The sequence below is a fragment of the Dipodomys merriami genome, unplaced genomic scaffold, assembly GCF_024711535.1.
Source record: "Dipodomys merriami isolate MVZ:Mamm:240054 unplaced genomic scaffold, mDipMer1.0.p SCAF_20, whole genome shotgun sequence".
Lineage (NCBI taxonomy): Eukaryota > Metazoa > Chordata > Mammalia > Rodentia > Heteromyidae > Dipodomys > Dipodomys merriami.
Window position 1 is genome coordinate 23,656,820 of NW_027203382.1, and position 16,387 is coordinate 23,673,206.

The 16,387-nt window shown below is 36.4% G+C and overlaps 1 protein-coding gene across 3 annotated transcripts in view; it reads left to right on the forward strand.

Annotated features, from left to right (window-relative positions):
• Window positions 1-16,387, forward strand: part of Wdr41 (WD repeat domain 41) — a 185,604-nt gene that overhangs the window by 130,580 nt on the left and 38,637 nt on the right. For all 3 annotated transcript variants that reach the window (XR_011373743.1, XM_070031226.1, XM_070031227.1), the window contains 5 exons: window positions 1,162-1,293; window positions 4,641-4,703; window positions 9,294-9,405; window positions 12,459-12,521; window positions 12,911-13,021. Coding sequence is in view for 2 of the 3 variants with exons in the window: in XM_070031226.1 (XP_069887327.1) it covers window positions 1,162-1,293; window positions 4,641-4,703; window positions 9,294-9,405; window positions 12,459-12,521; window positions 12,911-13,021 (481 nt within the window). In the remaining variant the exon portion in view is untranslated. The remainder of the gene's footprint in view (window positions 1-1,161; window positions 1,294-4,640; window positions 4,704-9,293; window positions 9,406-12,458; window positions 12,522-12,910; window positions 13,022-16,387) is intronic.

Consider the following 16,387-nt stretch of genomic DNA (forward strand, 5'->3'; position numbering starts at 1 on the left):
TTGGAAGAGCTACTCAGATAAATTCATTTAAAATAGGCACTACTATTTCATAATAAAGAGGAAATTTTTCTTAAGATTTTTTCCCCCTAAGAAACAAATGCCATTTTTATGGGGAAATGTAACCTTGAAAAAAATATAGGTAGTCAGCAACTATGTATTGACTTCCAAAATGAATCAAGTATTTGTTTTGAGAGATGCAACTTTTTCTTTGAACATTGTGTATTAGTGTAGTACAACGTTCTTCCTATGTTTGACTTTAGTAATAATATAACAAGAGGTTTTTCAAAAACATTTAAGACTTCAAGTTCCTTCAAGACCTCTCTTTCTGCTTCTTTGTTTTACAAATGATTCTCTTTTAATGCATTTTTCCTTATTGTTTCCTTATTTTGGGCTACTGTCTGGTCTGACAGATCTTCATTTTTCAATGGCTTTGCCTTTCACTAAAGCAGTTCTGAAATATTACTGTCTTTTTAGTATACCCCCCATCCCACAAACTGCGCAAGCTTAACTCTCTCATAAAAAATGCTATAGTATTTTCATATGACCTGTATATCTTTCAATATGGTTTAAACAATTGCTAAATTACATATAATACCTGATACAATGTAAATACTATATAAATATTTTCAGTATGAGATTGGTTGAATCTGTGGATTCACAGGGAATCATTGGATGCACAGGGCCATCTGTGCTTTCACCACACTTGTGAATTTGGAGAGATTTTCAGTTTATGTTATGTTTCTATTTTATTTTTATATATTGGAAAATCAGTGAGGGACTGAAGGAGAAACAATGAATGAGTGAAACTAGACATGGAGTAGAGACTAACTTTATAAGCGATTGGTCAATTAGTGTACACACACATTGTATGCTGTCTTGTATTTTGTTATACAACTTATAACTGTTGAGAACTATATACAAATATGTGGATACAAAGGGCCCTCTATTTACATAATAATATTCTTGAAAACAGGGAAGAATATTCCTTTAAATTTTCTGTAGAGATGTGCTAAAATTAGCATTTATAATTAGAAAATAATCAAAACTACTTACAGCTATTTTTTCAGTATTTGTTTAGGATGTGATGGTTCTTAATGTTGTCATTGAAGATTATTTAAATTGTGAAATATGAGTTTATTAAGATTCATATTGTTATTTCAGACAGGAGAAAAACTTTTGGAACTCAGTGGACACACTCAAAAAATAACAGCTGTTACTACATTTCCATCCTTGAAACCTTGTGAAGAAAAAAATCAACTCCTCTTGACAGCTTCTGCTGATCGAACAGTTATTATATCCTTAAATCTGGAAGAGAATGAAACAGCCACAGGGACCCAAGGGGCCACTACACACATTATTAATCTTTAGCCTCTAAAGAATATATATGTCCATATATTCTTGCTGTAGCAAAAGTGATTTTGCTCTAGTCTTCAGAACACAGTTCTTAAAAATCTTAAGCATCTGAGAAGGATTAGACTGGAAATAGTAGGTTAAGTCTTGTCTTCATAGAGACCCTATGATGAAAGATGTTCTTTCCAGAGTTTCTGTTCTATCATTTTGTATAAATTGGAAGGATGTAGGCTTAAAAATATGTATTTTGTTATGTCAGTTTGCTTCCCAATTTAGAGAAACCAAGATAGGTTGGACTGGAGAATAATTCATCCCTCAAATAACAAAAGAAACTTCATGCCCTCAACCCATGAGAACTTTTAGATCACCTTAGTCTGCAGAAAAATGCAGTATTAATATTAATATTTAATATTAATATTCTCAATTCAAAATCAATTTTTAAAAAGTAGTTGCTTTTCTTTTCCTATATTTTTAGTGAAAAAGTTAAGATAGAACAGCAATTGTAAAGTTTTATAAAATGATTGTGTACTATATACATGGTTGAATTTTCTATAGATTGACCCATTTAATCTTTAAAATAGCTCTTTGCAATATCTTCTTGGTCATTTACAGATAAGAAAGTAGAGACACAGGTGTTCGCCAGCCTGGGAAAAATGTTTGCTCCTATCTCAACCAATAAAAAACAGAGTATGATGGCAGGATTTCTTTCATCCCAGCTCAGAGGGAATTGTAAATAGAAGGATCAGGTCTAGGCTAGCTCAGGCACGCATGTGTGTGCATTATACTTTACAGGTATGCATGTGCATGCACAAATACATACTTTACATGAGTTTATGATTGTTTATAGGTGAGAAAATTTCAAAATATCATTTAAATGGGAGATAAAATATGCATGTGTGTGGTATGCTTTATTGTGTGACATAAATAATGGCATAACTTTTGCTCAGATGTTTAGTCTAGATTGGCCTTAGTACTACTGCCCTACTGAGGCAAATACTGTTATTTTAAATCAACAAAAACTAGGTAGATCAATTTATTTTTTTGGATACGTCACAAATATAATTTTCAAAGGGCTATTTGACATATTTCATCATTAACTGCCAACTCTAGATACTTAATGTAAGGCATTTACCTTGGCCCTTTTAATACAAGCAAAATGTCTTAGTACATGACTAATGATAGAGATACAGTAACATATAAAAGGCATAGAATTAAAGGAGTGAAATGTTTCCTTTCAACTGTAATTAGTTGGTAAATAAGCATACAATAATGATTATCTTGACCACTAGTGATTTGTAGAATAGAACCTACAGGTCTACATACTTAGAAGGTTGACTGTAGTAAAAAAAATTTTTTTTTAAAATGGTGTTTTCATTGGTGGCTTCACAATCACAGGAAGACTGTCAGTGTGTGCTGAGTTACAGAATTTGGGCAATGGTTTACATTAGTTCTTATCCAGATCAGGATATTTTAGAAAATTCTAAATTGTGACATATTAGGAAGTATATTAATGATGAATAATTTATCAGCCCCAAACCATTTACTAAGTGCCAACAGTGAGTGATAGGAATACACAAGGATGGGGGTAGGGTGAGGTAAAATGAGATAAAAGGCAAATGAAAAGTAGAAGAAATATATTTGAATATTAGGGATGTGAATGGTCTTTGGAGAAACTGATTTAGTAACCATTCAGAAGTGCCCTTCCCATGAACTACACCCCTAAGCGCAGACACAAAGTTCAGAGCACAGTTTGAGAAGATACATTTCAGCTGTGATAAAACTATATTTAGATTAGGATTACAAGTCTCATTCTGTTAGGATATCAATAGATATAACTAAAGTTCCTCCCCTCCCCCACCCCAGCATCAGAACAGTCTGCAAAAATGGAACTGAAAATCCTTTCTCTTTACAGTAGTGTTTCATGGCAGTTATTATGATTACTGTTACAGTACAGGTAATTAAGTGGGAAAGTGTAGCTGTAAATGCTAGTATAGAGTCAGTTCCTTTGCTGAATAACCTTTTTTTTGCTGTTAAAAAAATCTAGGGTTCTTAGTTGGAGGTTTCTTTTATGCAAGTGAATTATTATTATTATTTCTTGTTATTGGTTGTGGGACTTGCACTCAGGGCCTGGGCACTGTCCCTGAGTTTTTTGCTCAAGGCCATGCTCTACCACTTTGAACCATAGCACCACTTCTGGTTTTCTGGTCGCTAATTATCTTACTCATGTAACTGTAACCCCTCTATACAGTATCTTTACAATAAAAAATACATATTAAAAAAAAAGTCTCACGAACTTTCCTGTGTGGGCTGGCTTTGAACTGCATTCCTCAGATGTCAGGCTCTTAAGTAGCTAGGATTATAGGCATGAGCCTCCAGTGCCCACGTTACTCAAATGAATTATAAGTCTACTGTGCTTGGGTAGACATTATTAATTAATATATTTAATTAAGTACTAAAAGTCTTTTTTAAAATTGTCAAGCAATAGAGCCTTAAGAGCTGGCAGTATTCAAAATTGAATCCTTTCAATACAGAGCACTTATACTTTCAAATAGAGAGCACTTTTATGTGTCAGCAGTTTATTTAGTGTGCTAACACATATGCATGTATATTTGGAGATATATAGCTATATCTCTTCATAATTAGCTACATTTAAAGAATGAAATAGAATATTATAAAGCATCAGGCATGATAAGATTAACTAGTTTGTTAAATTCCTTTCAATTTTTAATATAAAATATGTCAGAAATGTCATAAAACTTATTTCTTTCCATAAGAAACATAAAAAATTGAAAATTGCCAAGCCCCTTAAGCCAAACTAGCCCTGGAAAGGCTATGAGAGGCCCTCGGATATTTCAGAAATAGATAATGCACTGTTAGTGTCATTTTTGAATCAAGATAACAAGCAGTAAGTCATTCCAAGCTCATTACAGGAGTTTTCAGGAAATAACTAATAGATGCAGTAGCTTTGAGTATGCATGCTCTGGTGCATGCATATTATATTATGGTGGACTGTTCTGGAGAATATAGTCATGACAGCTGTAGTATTAATCCCCATAAAACTGAGACCATTCATTCTGTTGGCACTTTCCTTATGATTTAACAAGAAAATGTATCTTAAGCATATTTGGAAACATTCCACCAACTTGATAACTCGCTATGGGAATTCATTTTTTGTCAGTATAAACACTACATTTCATGTTTTATATAGAGATTTGCTTTAATTTCTAACTAGTAATATTATCTCCTAATTAAGAATTTCATTTAGAAACTACTTCTTAACATATATTTAAGTATGGGATTGTGACACTGGCCGACAAATTCAGAGAGTGTCTTGCTTCCAGTCTACTGTAAAGGTAAAATACTAAGCAAGCGTGGGATTTTCTGTTAACTTTTTATTAGCTTACATTAATTACATAGGGTTGATTTCATTGTTGTATCTTCACATGCTTGAAATGTATTTCAGTTAACCTCATCCCCTCTGTCACTTTCCTTGCCTCCCTTCCCACCTTCAATAATTTGGTTTTTTTCCCCTTATGAAAACACAGTTTATGAGATGAAATGCACTCATAGCCATTTGATTCTGAGACTTGACTTTTGGAAGTATATATATTATTGTCTTAGAATGTTTCAGTTGGACATTACAGTGGGGGCTGATTACTAAGCAAGACAAGGAGAAACGCAGGACCTGATGTGTTTAGTAGGTAATTCCAGGAAAAGTACTATTTCTAGAAAGACTGTAATATATCTGATGTTTTAGCCTAGAAATGTTATTTGAGGTTATTTTTTCTTGATCTCTGCCTTGTAGTCATTTATTACCTAGTTCCCAGACAAAAATATTTAATGTGACAAATTGACTTCTTAGAGAAATATTAACTAAGGCATATATGATATGAAATTTGCTACACAGAGAAATGAACAGGGATAAAACTTGACTCCTTGTGATTCAAATAAAAGAAATGACCTTATATGTTTTGAGAATGCAACACCATTTAAAAATGTCAGCCAGTTTGGGAAAAGATACTAGTAAAATGAATGCAATCTCATTTGCTTTAAAGTAGCTCTTCTCTACTTTACTCCATCACCTTGAAAAGTAGTTCCACTTTCAGCTTAGGCAAGGCCACCAAGACCTCCCCTTTTTCCTGTCAGTTCTGTCCTGCTATTACCATTGTTCTCACTCTGAGTTCTTAGGCCTTAGGTAACAAGAGGTCTATAAGGGAAGGAACTTCCTTTTTTTTTTTTTAAATACTTTTTTATTGTAAAAATACTGTACAGAGGGGTTACAGGTACAGGGCCAAGGTAATGAGTACATTTCCCATCAAGCATTGTTACCTCCTCCTTTGTTTTTCCCCTACCATCCCTTCCCTCCCACCTCTACAACTACACTCCTACCCCCTCACAAATTGAAAGTTTGTTTGTTTTTCAACATAGTGTCTTATAAGTCTCATTGTTACAATGGGTCAACCTGTATCCCTATCTAAGCATTTTGTTTTTTTCCCTTCCCCTCCCCAAATTAGAGAAGTGTATATACAAGATGCAGGGCATTGACATCAAATACAGTGAGGAACATACAAAGAAACAAAAAAAAAATCACATAGTACACTATAAATATGTTAGAAATAATAGCAAGCAAGGAAAAAACCACTTGTGTCCCTATCTTGGGGTTCATTTCACTTAACATCATCTTATCTGGTCATATGTACATGGCTTTTGACCTTTTCTGCTTGTCCTAGACATATACTAGTTATTGCAAATAAGGGAAACCATGGGACCTATGTTTCTTTGGGCCTGGCTTACTTCACTTAATATAATTTTTTCCAAGTCTTTCCATTTCCTATCAAATGGGGTGATGTCGTTCTTTCTGATGGAGACATAGAATTCCATTATATATAGAGAGATATATATGTATGTATGTATGTATGTATGTATGTATGTATGTATGTATGTGCCACATTTTCTTGATCCATTCATCTACTGAGGGGCATCTGGGTTGGTTCCATATCTTAGCTATGGTAAATAATGCTGCAATAAACATAGTTGTGCTGGTAGCTTTAGTATGGTCTTGTTTGTGATCATTTGGGTAAATACCCAAAAGTGGGATTGCTGGGTCATAGGGGAGCTCTATGTGGAGTCTTTTGAGGAACCTCCATACTGCTTTCCAGAGTGGTTGAACAAATTTACATTCCCTCCAACAGTGCAGTAGGGTTCTCTCTTGGCCACATCCCCTCCAGCATCTGTTGTTTAGAGTTCTTTTTTTTTTTGTCGGTTGTGGGGCTTGAACTCTGGGTTTGGGCACTGTACCTCACTCAGCTCTTCAGCTCAAGACAAGCACTATACCACTTGAGTCACAGCACCACTTCTGGTTTTCTGGTGGTTTATTGGAGATGAGTCTCACAGACTTTTTTGCCCAGGCTGGCTTTGAACCATGATCTTCAGATCTCAGCCTTCTGAGTAGCTAGGATTACAGGATTGAGCCACCGGCACCCGGCCTAGAGTTTTTGATCATAGCCATTCTATTTGGGGTGAGGTGGAATCTCAGTGTTGTTTTGATTTGCATTTCTTTTATGGCTAGAGAGGTCGAGCATTTCTTCATAAGACTATTGGCCATTCTTATTTCCTCTTCAGAGAAGTTTCTCTAAGTCTTTAGCTCACTTATTTATCAGGCAGTTGTTTCTTTGAGGATTTGTTGTTGAGGGATTTAATTTTTGAGTTCCAAGTATATTTTAGGTATGAGACCCTTATCCATGGGCTTTCCATTGATCTTGCTAGCTATATCCTTTGCCATGCAGAAGCTCTGCAGCTTCATGCAATCCCATTTGTCCAACCTTTCTTTGATTTGTTGTGTTTCTGGGTCTTTATTGAGAAAATTTCAGCCTGTGCCAAGAAGACCTAGGATTTCTCCTATTCCTTCCTGTAATGTTTTCAGGGTGTCTGCTTTGACTCTGAGGTTTTTGATCCATTTGGAGTTGATTCTGTTGCAGGGTGATCTATAAGGATCTAGCTTAACCAATATAAGGATCTATAAGGATCTAGATTAACCACTTTTGCCAGCACCATTTACTGAAGAGGCTGTCTTTCTTCCATTCTAGTTTTTTGGCTCCTTTATCAAAGATTAGGTGGCTATAGGTCTGTGGGTTCATTTCTGGGCTTTCAGTTCTATTCCATTAGTCCTCAGGTCTGTTCTTGTGCCAGTACTAAGCTGTTTTGATTACCATGGCTTTGTAGTAGAGTTTGAAATTTGCTATTGATATTCCTCCAGCACTATTCTTTCTGTTATGGATCATTTTTGCTATTCAGGGTCTTTTATTAGGAACTTCCTTTTTAAAAAATATAATTTTAGGGGTTGGGAAGGTGGCTCAGTGATAGAATGCTTGCCTTGCATGCACGAGGCCCTGGGCTCAATTCCTCAGCACCACATAAGCAGATAAACCGTAAGTGGCGCTATGGCTCAAGTGGTAGAGTGCTAGCCTTGAGCTGAAGAGCTGAGGGACAGCGCCCTGGCCCAGTGCTCAGGCCCACAACCGACAAAAAAAAAAAAAAAAAATATATATATATATATATATATATATAATTTTATTGTGATTATTAATGTGTTGTACAGAGGGTTACCATTTCATATGCAGGTAATGAGTACATTTCTTTTTTTTGAGAGTGTTACCCCTTCCTTCACTTTCTCCCAGTTTCCCCTTCCCATCCCTGCCCACAAGTTAACAGAGGTCATTTTCCACAAAGTGTTCACTGAATATGCTAGCATGATTGCATTTGTTCACCATTCCTCCTTCCCTTCCTGCACTTTTCTTTTCCTCTGCTCAAAAAGAAGCGAAAAAAAAAACAAGCAAAAATAAACACCACCACCACTAACAACAAAACCTCCATGTTTCCATTTCTTGGCCTTCATTTTTATAAACAGCATTTTAAATATTCAGAGAAGTTATACCTTTGGGTTCCCCTCCTAAAGGGATCCTCCTTTAGTCTGTTTGTGAATGCCCAGAGTCCTATACTGGATATCACATCGTTATATTTTATATCTAGCTTCCACAAAATGGAAAAAAAAATATGTGCTGTTTGTCTCTGAGCTTGATTTAGCATCACTTAGCATGATTTGTGCTACGTCTGTCCATTTCCCTGCAAATGACATAATATTATTCTTTTTAATAAATGAGTAAAATTTCATTGTGTGCATGTACCACATTTTATTGATCCATTCATCTATCATTGGGCTTCTTGGGCTACTTCCATAACTTGCAAATAGTGCAGCAATGAACATGGATGTGCAAGTGTCTTTACTGTCCCCTGGCTTGTGATGTTCTGGGTAGATGCCCATAGGGTTAGTGGAAGACACTTTGATACTATTAAAGGTAGTTCTTAGAACACCCACTTTCATGAGTTTACCAAATAGAATTATTGAAAAGAGGAGATAATTAATTTGAAACATAAAAAGTGAGGCCATATTTTTTCATTTTATTTTAAAAAGTCTTTAAGCATTATGTACTAGTAACACATTTCCTCAAATCTTGGTGGCTTAAAGCAGTTTCACAGCATTTGTGGTCAGGAGTAAAGAGTATCTCAGTTGAGTGAGTTTGCTCAGCATCTCATGAGGTTTTGTTATCAAAAAGCTTGCCCTGAGTGTATGTTCCCCTTTCAAAGGCTCACCATGATATTGCCAGCTGGTGGTTTATAGTTTTTTGCTGGGTAGACTTTGTCCATGTTACTGCTAGATTTGCCCTAGAGCAAATCTTCTATGACTTAGTTTTACAGGTCATGTACTATTCCTTCTGGCGCATTCTAGTCATGAAATAGTAGTCACTTAGTAGAGCCATGTTCAAGAGGAAAAAGTAACAATCTTGGAGGGAGGGATTTCAAAGAACTTGTGAACATAATTTTAAAACACTGAACAATAATGCTTGAATTTCTGAACTGATGTACATTTCTAAATAATTTTGCAGTGCTTAACTGTTCTTCAGAAACTAGATGTTTGGCTTTCTGGTGGGAATGACTTGTGTGTATGGAACAGAAAATTAGATCTCCTATGTAAGACCGGCCACCTTTCTGATACAGGTAAAAAAAACAACAACAACAACAAGGCAAGGTCATTTGTGAATCTGGCGCATATACTGTTAAAAAAAAAAAAAAAAAAAAAAAAAAAAAAAACCAAACCCTAGCAAGTCTCCACAGAGACTTCATGAATACAGGAGTCTGTGTAGGGGATTGTGTTTTTCAGTTCTGAAGATAACAGTTGCCATATTTAATTTGTATTTTCATCTCAAAATCACTTCATGAACATTTTTTTTAAACAATGTTTTCTGCATTTAGAATTGTCTTTCCCATACTTGCTCTCTTTTTTCCTTCACTTCCTCCTGCACTCCTCTTCTGCTTTCTTCTGTTTTCTTCTCCTCCTCAACAGAGAAGATATAAAACTACTGGTTTATAAACCTATGCGGAAGAGAAATTAGGATAGAAGTAAACGAGTGGAATATTTTCCAAATTTATTTATGTAGTATAAATTATAAGGAAAAATTAGCTTTAGTAAGCGAGGTTTTTTGTTTTGTTTTTTGTGCCTGTGCTTGGGTTTGAACTCCGGCCTCTCTTGTTTGTTTTTCTTGCTCACAGATGGGATTCTTCCACTTGAACCACATCTCTAGTATATCATTTTTCTGATTATTTGGAGATGGAGTCTTGTTGACTTTTCCATCCAGGCTAGCTTTTGAGACTGAATCCTCCAGGTTTCAGCCTCCTAAGTAGTGAAGATTATCGCTGTGAGCCAACATGCCAAGGCCAGTAAACAGTTGTTGTTATTACTATTTTTTTTTGCTAACATATATCCTAATATATTAACTTTTTAGTTCTTGCTGACCAAAGTGATTATTATAGTATATCTTATAGAAGTTATGGTTAGCCTCAAATTATTTCATGACTTAATTATACTCAGAATGCTATACTCATAGTAATATATGATGCTATATTCATAGCATACTATGGTCATAGTCTCTGGTATCTGAAAGGCTGAGGCAGGAAGATCACTTGGGCCCAGGTGTTTGAGGCCAGCCAGGGCAATATAAGAAGTTCCTTAATGTCTAAATGTTTCAATAAGGAATTTTGTTAATGTGTGTTAATTGATCATAAACATCCTATTTGAAGTCACTTCTTTAGCTATTCATGTTGATATAGCAACAACAAACTCAGTTTATACTCTCAACAACAAGCTTTTGATAAGCAAAGCTGCAGTAGCACGTACCAGCTGAGTGTCCTGTAAGTCGATTCTGATACTGTCTACTGGAGGTGGCCTTTGATCCCACAGGGTTGAGAGCTCAGCCCCCACGATTGCCTAGACTCACTTGTGCCATTCACAAGCCTATTTGTTTTACTTGAGCTTTTGACCTACTGACTATAAATGAGGTTTCTTTCTTTTTTTTGCTGGGGCTTGAACTCTGGGCATAGGGACTGTCCTTGCGCTTTTGTGCTCAAGACTATCATTCTACTACTTAAACCACAGTTTCACGTTCAGCTTTTCATGGTTAATTGGAGATAAGAGTCTGAAGGGCTTTCTGCCCAGGCTGGCTTCTAACCATGATCCTCAGATCTTAGCCTCCTGAGTAGCTATGATAAAAAGCATGAGCCTCCAGCAGCCAGCTTATAAATTAGGTTTCTTCAACCTCTTCCTTGGGTTTAATTTGTTAGAGTGGATCACAGTTCTCAGGGAAACACATTTATCAGTTTATTATGGAGGATATTACAAAAATTACAAATGAAGAAATATAGAGAGCAAGGCAGGTGGGAAAGGGCCATGGGGCATCATCCTGTGAGTCATCTTCTAGGATGACTGTATGGAATTTATCTAAGGTAATCCTTTGTTATAGTCTCTCTCTCTCTCTCTCTCTCTCTCTCTCTCTCTCTCTCTCTCTCTCTCTCTCTCTCTCTCTCTCTCTCTCTTTCTCTTTTCTCTTTCTCTTTCTCTATTTCTCTTTTTGTTGGCTGTGGGGCTTGAATTCAGTGTCTGGGTGCTGTCCATGAGTCTCTATGTGCTCAAGGCTAACACTCTACCGCTTGAGCCATAGTGCTACTTCTGGTTTTTGAGTGGCTAATTGGAAATAAGAGTCTCACTGGGACTTTTCTGCCTGGGCTGGTTTTGAACCATGATCCTCAGATCTCAGCCACCTGAGTAGTTAAGATTACAGGCATGAGTCATCAGTGCCCAGCTTTGTTTCTTTTTTTTTCTTTTTTCTTTTTTTTCTTTTTTGTCGGTAGTGGGCTTGAACTCTGGGCTTTGGCACTGTCCTTCAGGTCTTCAGCTGAAGTCTAGTACTCCACCACCTGAGCCACAGTGCCACTTCTGGCTTTTTGTGTTTATGTGGTGCTGAGGAGTCGAACCCAGGGCCTCATGCATGTGAGGCAAGCACTCTACCACTGAGCCACCTTCCCAGCCCCTTTATTTCTTTTTCAATAGAGAGTTTGTTACCTAGGCATAGTTGATTAAATCACTGGTCTTGATAATCAGCTTTCATTTTCTTTCTATTTCCTGAAGATTGAGGACTGGGACTGAAAGTCTCAACTTTCTAATCCTGCCTTGATTTTTCCAGTGCATAGGCGACCAGTTTCCTAGGATCAACTGGCAACCCGTCATCTTTATTGATACAAAAGACACCATCTTTGAAGATTCAAAGGATTTTAAGAGTTATGTGCCCTCAAACAAGATGAAAACAAGATATCACATTAGTTCATTTAGTAACAATGAGTATGGTTAGGCTTTTTCCTCTCCAAGAGAGACCCCCAATTTTCCATCTTTGAGCTAATGATCTTGTAATGGTTGATGGTGATTAGTAGAAGAGATCCCTGGTAAATATGTGGAATGGCTGAACATACCACTTCACCACTCTGAAAAAACTCAAAAGGCCATTTCCTACCCTTAATAGATTAATGATGTTTTCAAAAGGCCTCTGAAACCTATTGTAACTCTCATTTCTCATATTTAAAACATGAATGTTGCAGGCTTCATGTGCCTTATTGTTACTACCTTCATGATGGGAAATGAATATAATAAAACTGAGAATATTGTTTTTTTAATCTAATCCATGAGAAAAACATGTTTTTCTTTGTTTTATGTGTTTACAAAGGGATCAGTGCTTTGGTTGAAATACCTAGGAACTGTGTTGCAGCAGCAGTTGGCAAAGAACTGAGTAAGTATGTTTATCTTTCTACTTTATGCATAGTTGTGTATATAAATACATAAAACACATGACATACACAAATATATGTATTTTGAAACTAGACTGCTAGGTAAATGTGGAAGTCAAAATGGAAAGACTAACTAGAGGCTTTAGTATTTGGTAGTGGATTTGAAGAGTTAATAAAGGGAGTGACTTCTAAAGGAATCCTGACTTAGGCTTTTAGTTTGTCATTTTATATATGTTATGTATTTGAAAGAAATAGTTTAAATTAGTATGAATAAGGTTCTGTTTGGAAGTGGGATTTCTAATGTGGTAGGAATTTTTCACATAATCAAATGCTTATTTTCTTGAGTGGAAACCACTTTACTTTTGAACATGTAACAAAATATTGTCTTTAGTAATTTTTAGGTTAGTAGCACCTATAGAAGCATCACTGGAATGGGATGTTATTGAAGTTAAGCGTCTTCTTGATCACCAGGATAATATTCTGTCATTGGTTAATGTCAATGGTAAGCTCATTGTATACTTTTATAATTATGTACACTTTCATTCTTGTTAACCCAGCACACTCTGAACTCTGGTTTTCTTTGGTTCCAGGAGATAGGCTGTCATTAAAATAATAGTTTATATTAGTGTTATTGTCTTTTACTTTAAGCTTTCATCCAGCAAAGCTGAGCAGATCTCATATACTTTCAGCGCTAAGACTTAGGCACCAGCATTGGGTATGGTATAACTCTCCAGATTTCACTTGGTAGCTATGGGATGATCCTGGTAGGCCGAAAATCCAATGCCTCATAGCATTCTAGCCTTGTTGGAAATTATTCTGGCTAGTTCCTCTTGTAGAGAAGATTGGAAATAGTTAAGCACTTTTGTCTTGTTGAGCATATAGTATAATATCAGGTAATAGTATATAAAGTGGCATGAGCAAGATTTAAGCTAGTGGTAATCATGATCAAAGACTCAAAGGAAAACAAAGTTCTAATGAAAATGTGTTATGTTTGCCCTTCTTTCTGTTATTCACTCACTTGCCAGACATCTTATTTGGCTCCATAAATAATTTTGGCATGTTATCTGTGAACTGAGTCAGACATCAGATGGAAGGATAGGATCACAAACCACAGATCTCAGCATTTAGCTCATTCACTTTCAAGTGACACCTTCCATCAACAGAGATCTTCTAGGTATCTGTAAATAAATCAGATGAGAGGACTGCTGTGGTGGAGAATGTAAACAGCTTCTCCATTGCCACTTAGATATAATAGGAGCACTGGTCAGCACCCCTAGTTACATATGGACATGAGGCCTGGGATGGCTGTTTTTGAGCAATATTTTGTATAAACATGAAACAAAGAGAGGAGAAACAGAGAACACCAAGTGTAGTCTCCCTTTGTGTCTTTTTGCTATTTGGTCACATTTTCAAATCTGTGAAAAGTCATTTCTAAAATTCTTCCCCCATTTGAACCTTCTTGACAACATGAGTCATAAGCCCCAAGTTTTTGCAACTGCTGAGAAAAGCATGACTATGGTGGCCCACTGTACTAGTCTTGCCTGCTTAGTTGTTTGGCTGTGGCAATGCCATTGAACCAGCATAATTACTTAAATGAAGAGGATGGGATGGTCTCAAGATAGCCTTTACTTCATGGTCCTCCTTTTTCTGGGTGCTATGTAATTAATGTGTGTGTGTGTGTGTGTGTGTGTGTGTGTGTGTGTGTGTGTGTGTGTGTGTGTGTGTGTGTGTGTGATGAGGAACAAATCTAGCACATACTAGGTGTGTGCTCCACCATTGAGCTGTACCCCAGTCCAAGACTTCTTATAAGAATACTTCTTTGCCAGGTCCCCCTCTTGCAACCTTCTACCCTCCCACCCTCCCCCCTCCTTTCTTCCCTCCTAGAAATCATGATCCTTTTGCCTTTGCATCTCAAGTTCTGGGATTAGAAGTGTGTGCTACCACACTCTAGATTCTCAAAGGAAGAAAAATGGAAAGATAAAGAAAAAAATAGTCAATGAAAGATGCAGAGGGCCAGGGATGTTGGTTCATACTTATATTTCCAGCTACTTTGGAGTAGGAGATTGGGAAAATCATGGTTCAAGGCTATCCTGGGCAAAAAAGTTATCAAATGTCAACAAACTAGGTATGGTAGTCACATATTTAATCCTGTCTATGTAGGACGCATAGGTAGGAGAATTGAAATCTGAGTCTGGCTCTAGGTGGGGCCATACCAAAAAAGTAACAAAAGTCAATGGGGGTTAGGGCATGGCTCACATGGTAGAGTGCCTGCCTAACAAGTGTGAAGCTCTGAGCTCAAGCTCCATACTGTCCTACACACACAAAGAAAGGAAATTACCGAAAGAAAACCCTCCATGGCCATAGTTTATATTACAGAGAATAAATACAGCTAAAGCATATTTAGGAATCATTCATGGCCAGGTAGTCTAGCAAAACTTGAAAAACATTGCTAACTGTTTACTCTTGTCAGTGATGCTACAGATTTTAATAATCCCAATATGATTGTGCTGTATAATTCTCTGGTCTATTTTCTGCCCATTTTTGTCCTCACCCATTACCAATGAAGGATGTGGTCAGGTACTTGTTCCTGTATCACAGAAGTGCATGTTTAGTGAGGTGGCCCTAGGCAACCTTAGCATCATGAGCTTGAATTCCCACAATGTGGAGAATGTATTCCAGTTTTTCATAAAAAAACAAAAAAAAAAACACCACCAAAACACCGGAATGTCCAGACAGGTTTCCTGAGTAGATACAATAAAATGACCTTGTAACCTCTTCTGGGGAAAAGCACTGGCTGCTTTTTTATTTCTGTTCTTGCTTTGTGCTGACAGTATGGTACAGTAATCACAAAGCGTTATACTTAGAAAGGCATAGATCTATGTCAGGTGAGACTTTTTGTAAGTGACTCGATGCAAGCTGACAATCCATCCACTAGTAAAGCACCATTGAGGCTTTTGGTGTGAACCATTTTGAATTACCTATCTGGAAATGTAAATAATTTACACAGTGTTAAACTAGATGAATGCCAGTACTTTGCTTTTCGTGAAAAATTCCAAGCAGTATTGTTTGTACTGTGTTTCTGTTGCATTAAGGAATGATAAGCACTTGAAGGGCTGAGTCAGAGTAAGAAACTGGTCTCAGTGTGCTCTCAGTACTTAACTGTTATGACTACACACCAGAGTTGGAGTCAAGAGGAATCTTTACTCTAGCATTTCTAATTTTTTTTAGTTTAAGTGAAATTGGAAAGAGGAGGGATAAAGGTGGAAGAGAAACATGTAAAGATTATTCCTGCTTTAAATTTGACAGTACTGTATTGAAACTAGAAAGTTATTTCTCTTCTGAGATCCGAAGTGAGCTTTCTTCACAAATAAACTATGTTCTGTTAATAAAGTATAGAAATTGAACTAATAAGCTACCTTTTATGGTCTTGGAACCAAGACAAAATAGTGTTTACATGTATGATTGTTATTAATTCTTTATTTCTAAGAGACTGTTCATCTGGTTATTAAGAGATTTCTGTCCTGCTGGTTTATTTGATAAATAGAAAAATTAAGTCATAATTATCCATCTGTATAGTCCCAAATGGCAAGTCACTACATGTTTTAATATCATTAATTCAGAATAATACCAGTTACTTAACAATAGCAGTGACTCAATGATAACATTTTAAAAACTTAATACACTTATTATTTAGTTTGACTCCTGTAATAATCTTCATTTAATATATGAGGAATCCAGAGAAAGGTTGAGTGGTTTTCTTAAAATCATGTGGCCATAACAGATAGATCCAAAATAACAAATTGGGGGCTGGGATGTAGCTCAGTGGCAAAGCGCTTGCCTAGCAAGTGCAACGTCCTGGGTTCGATCC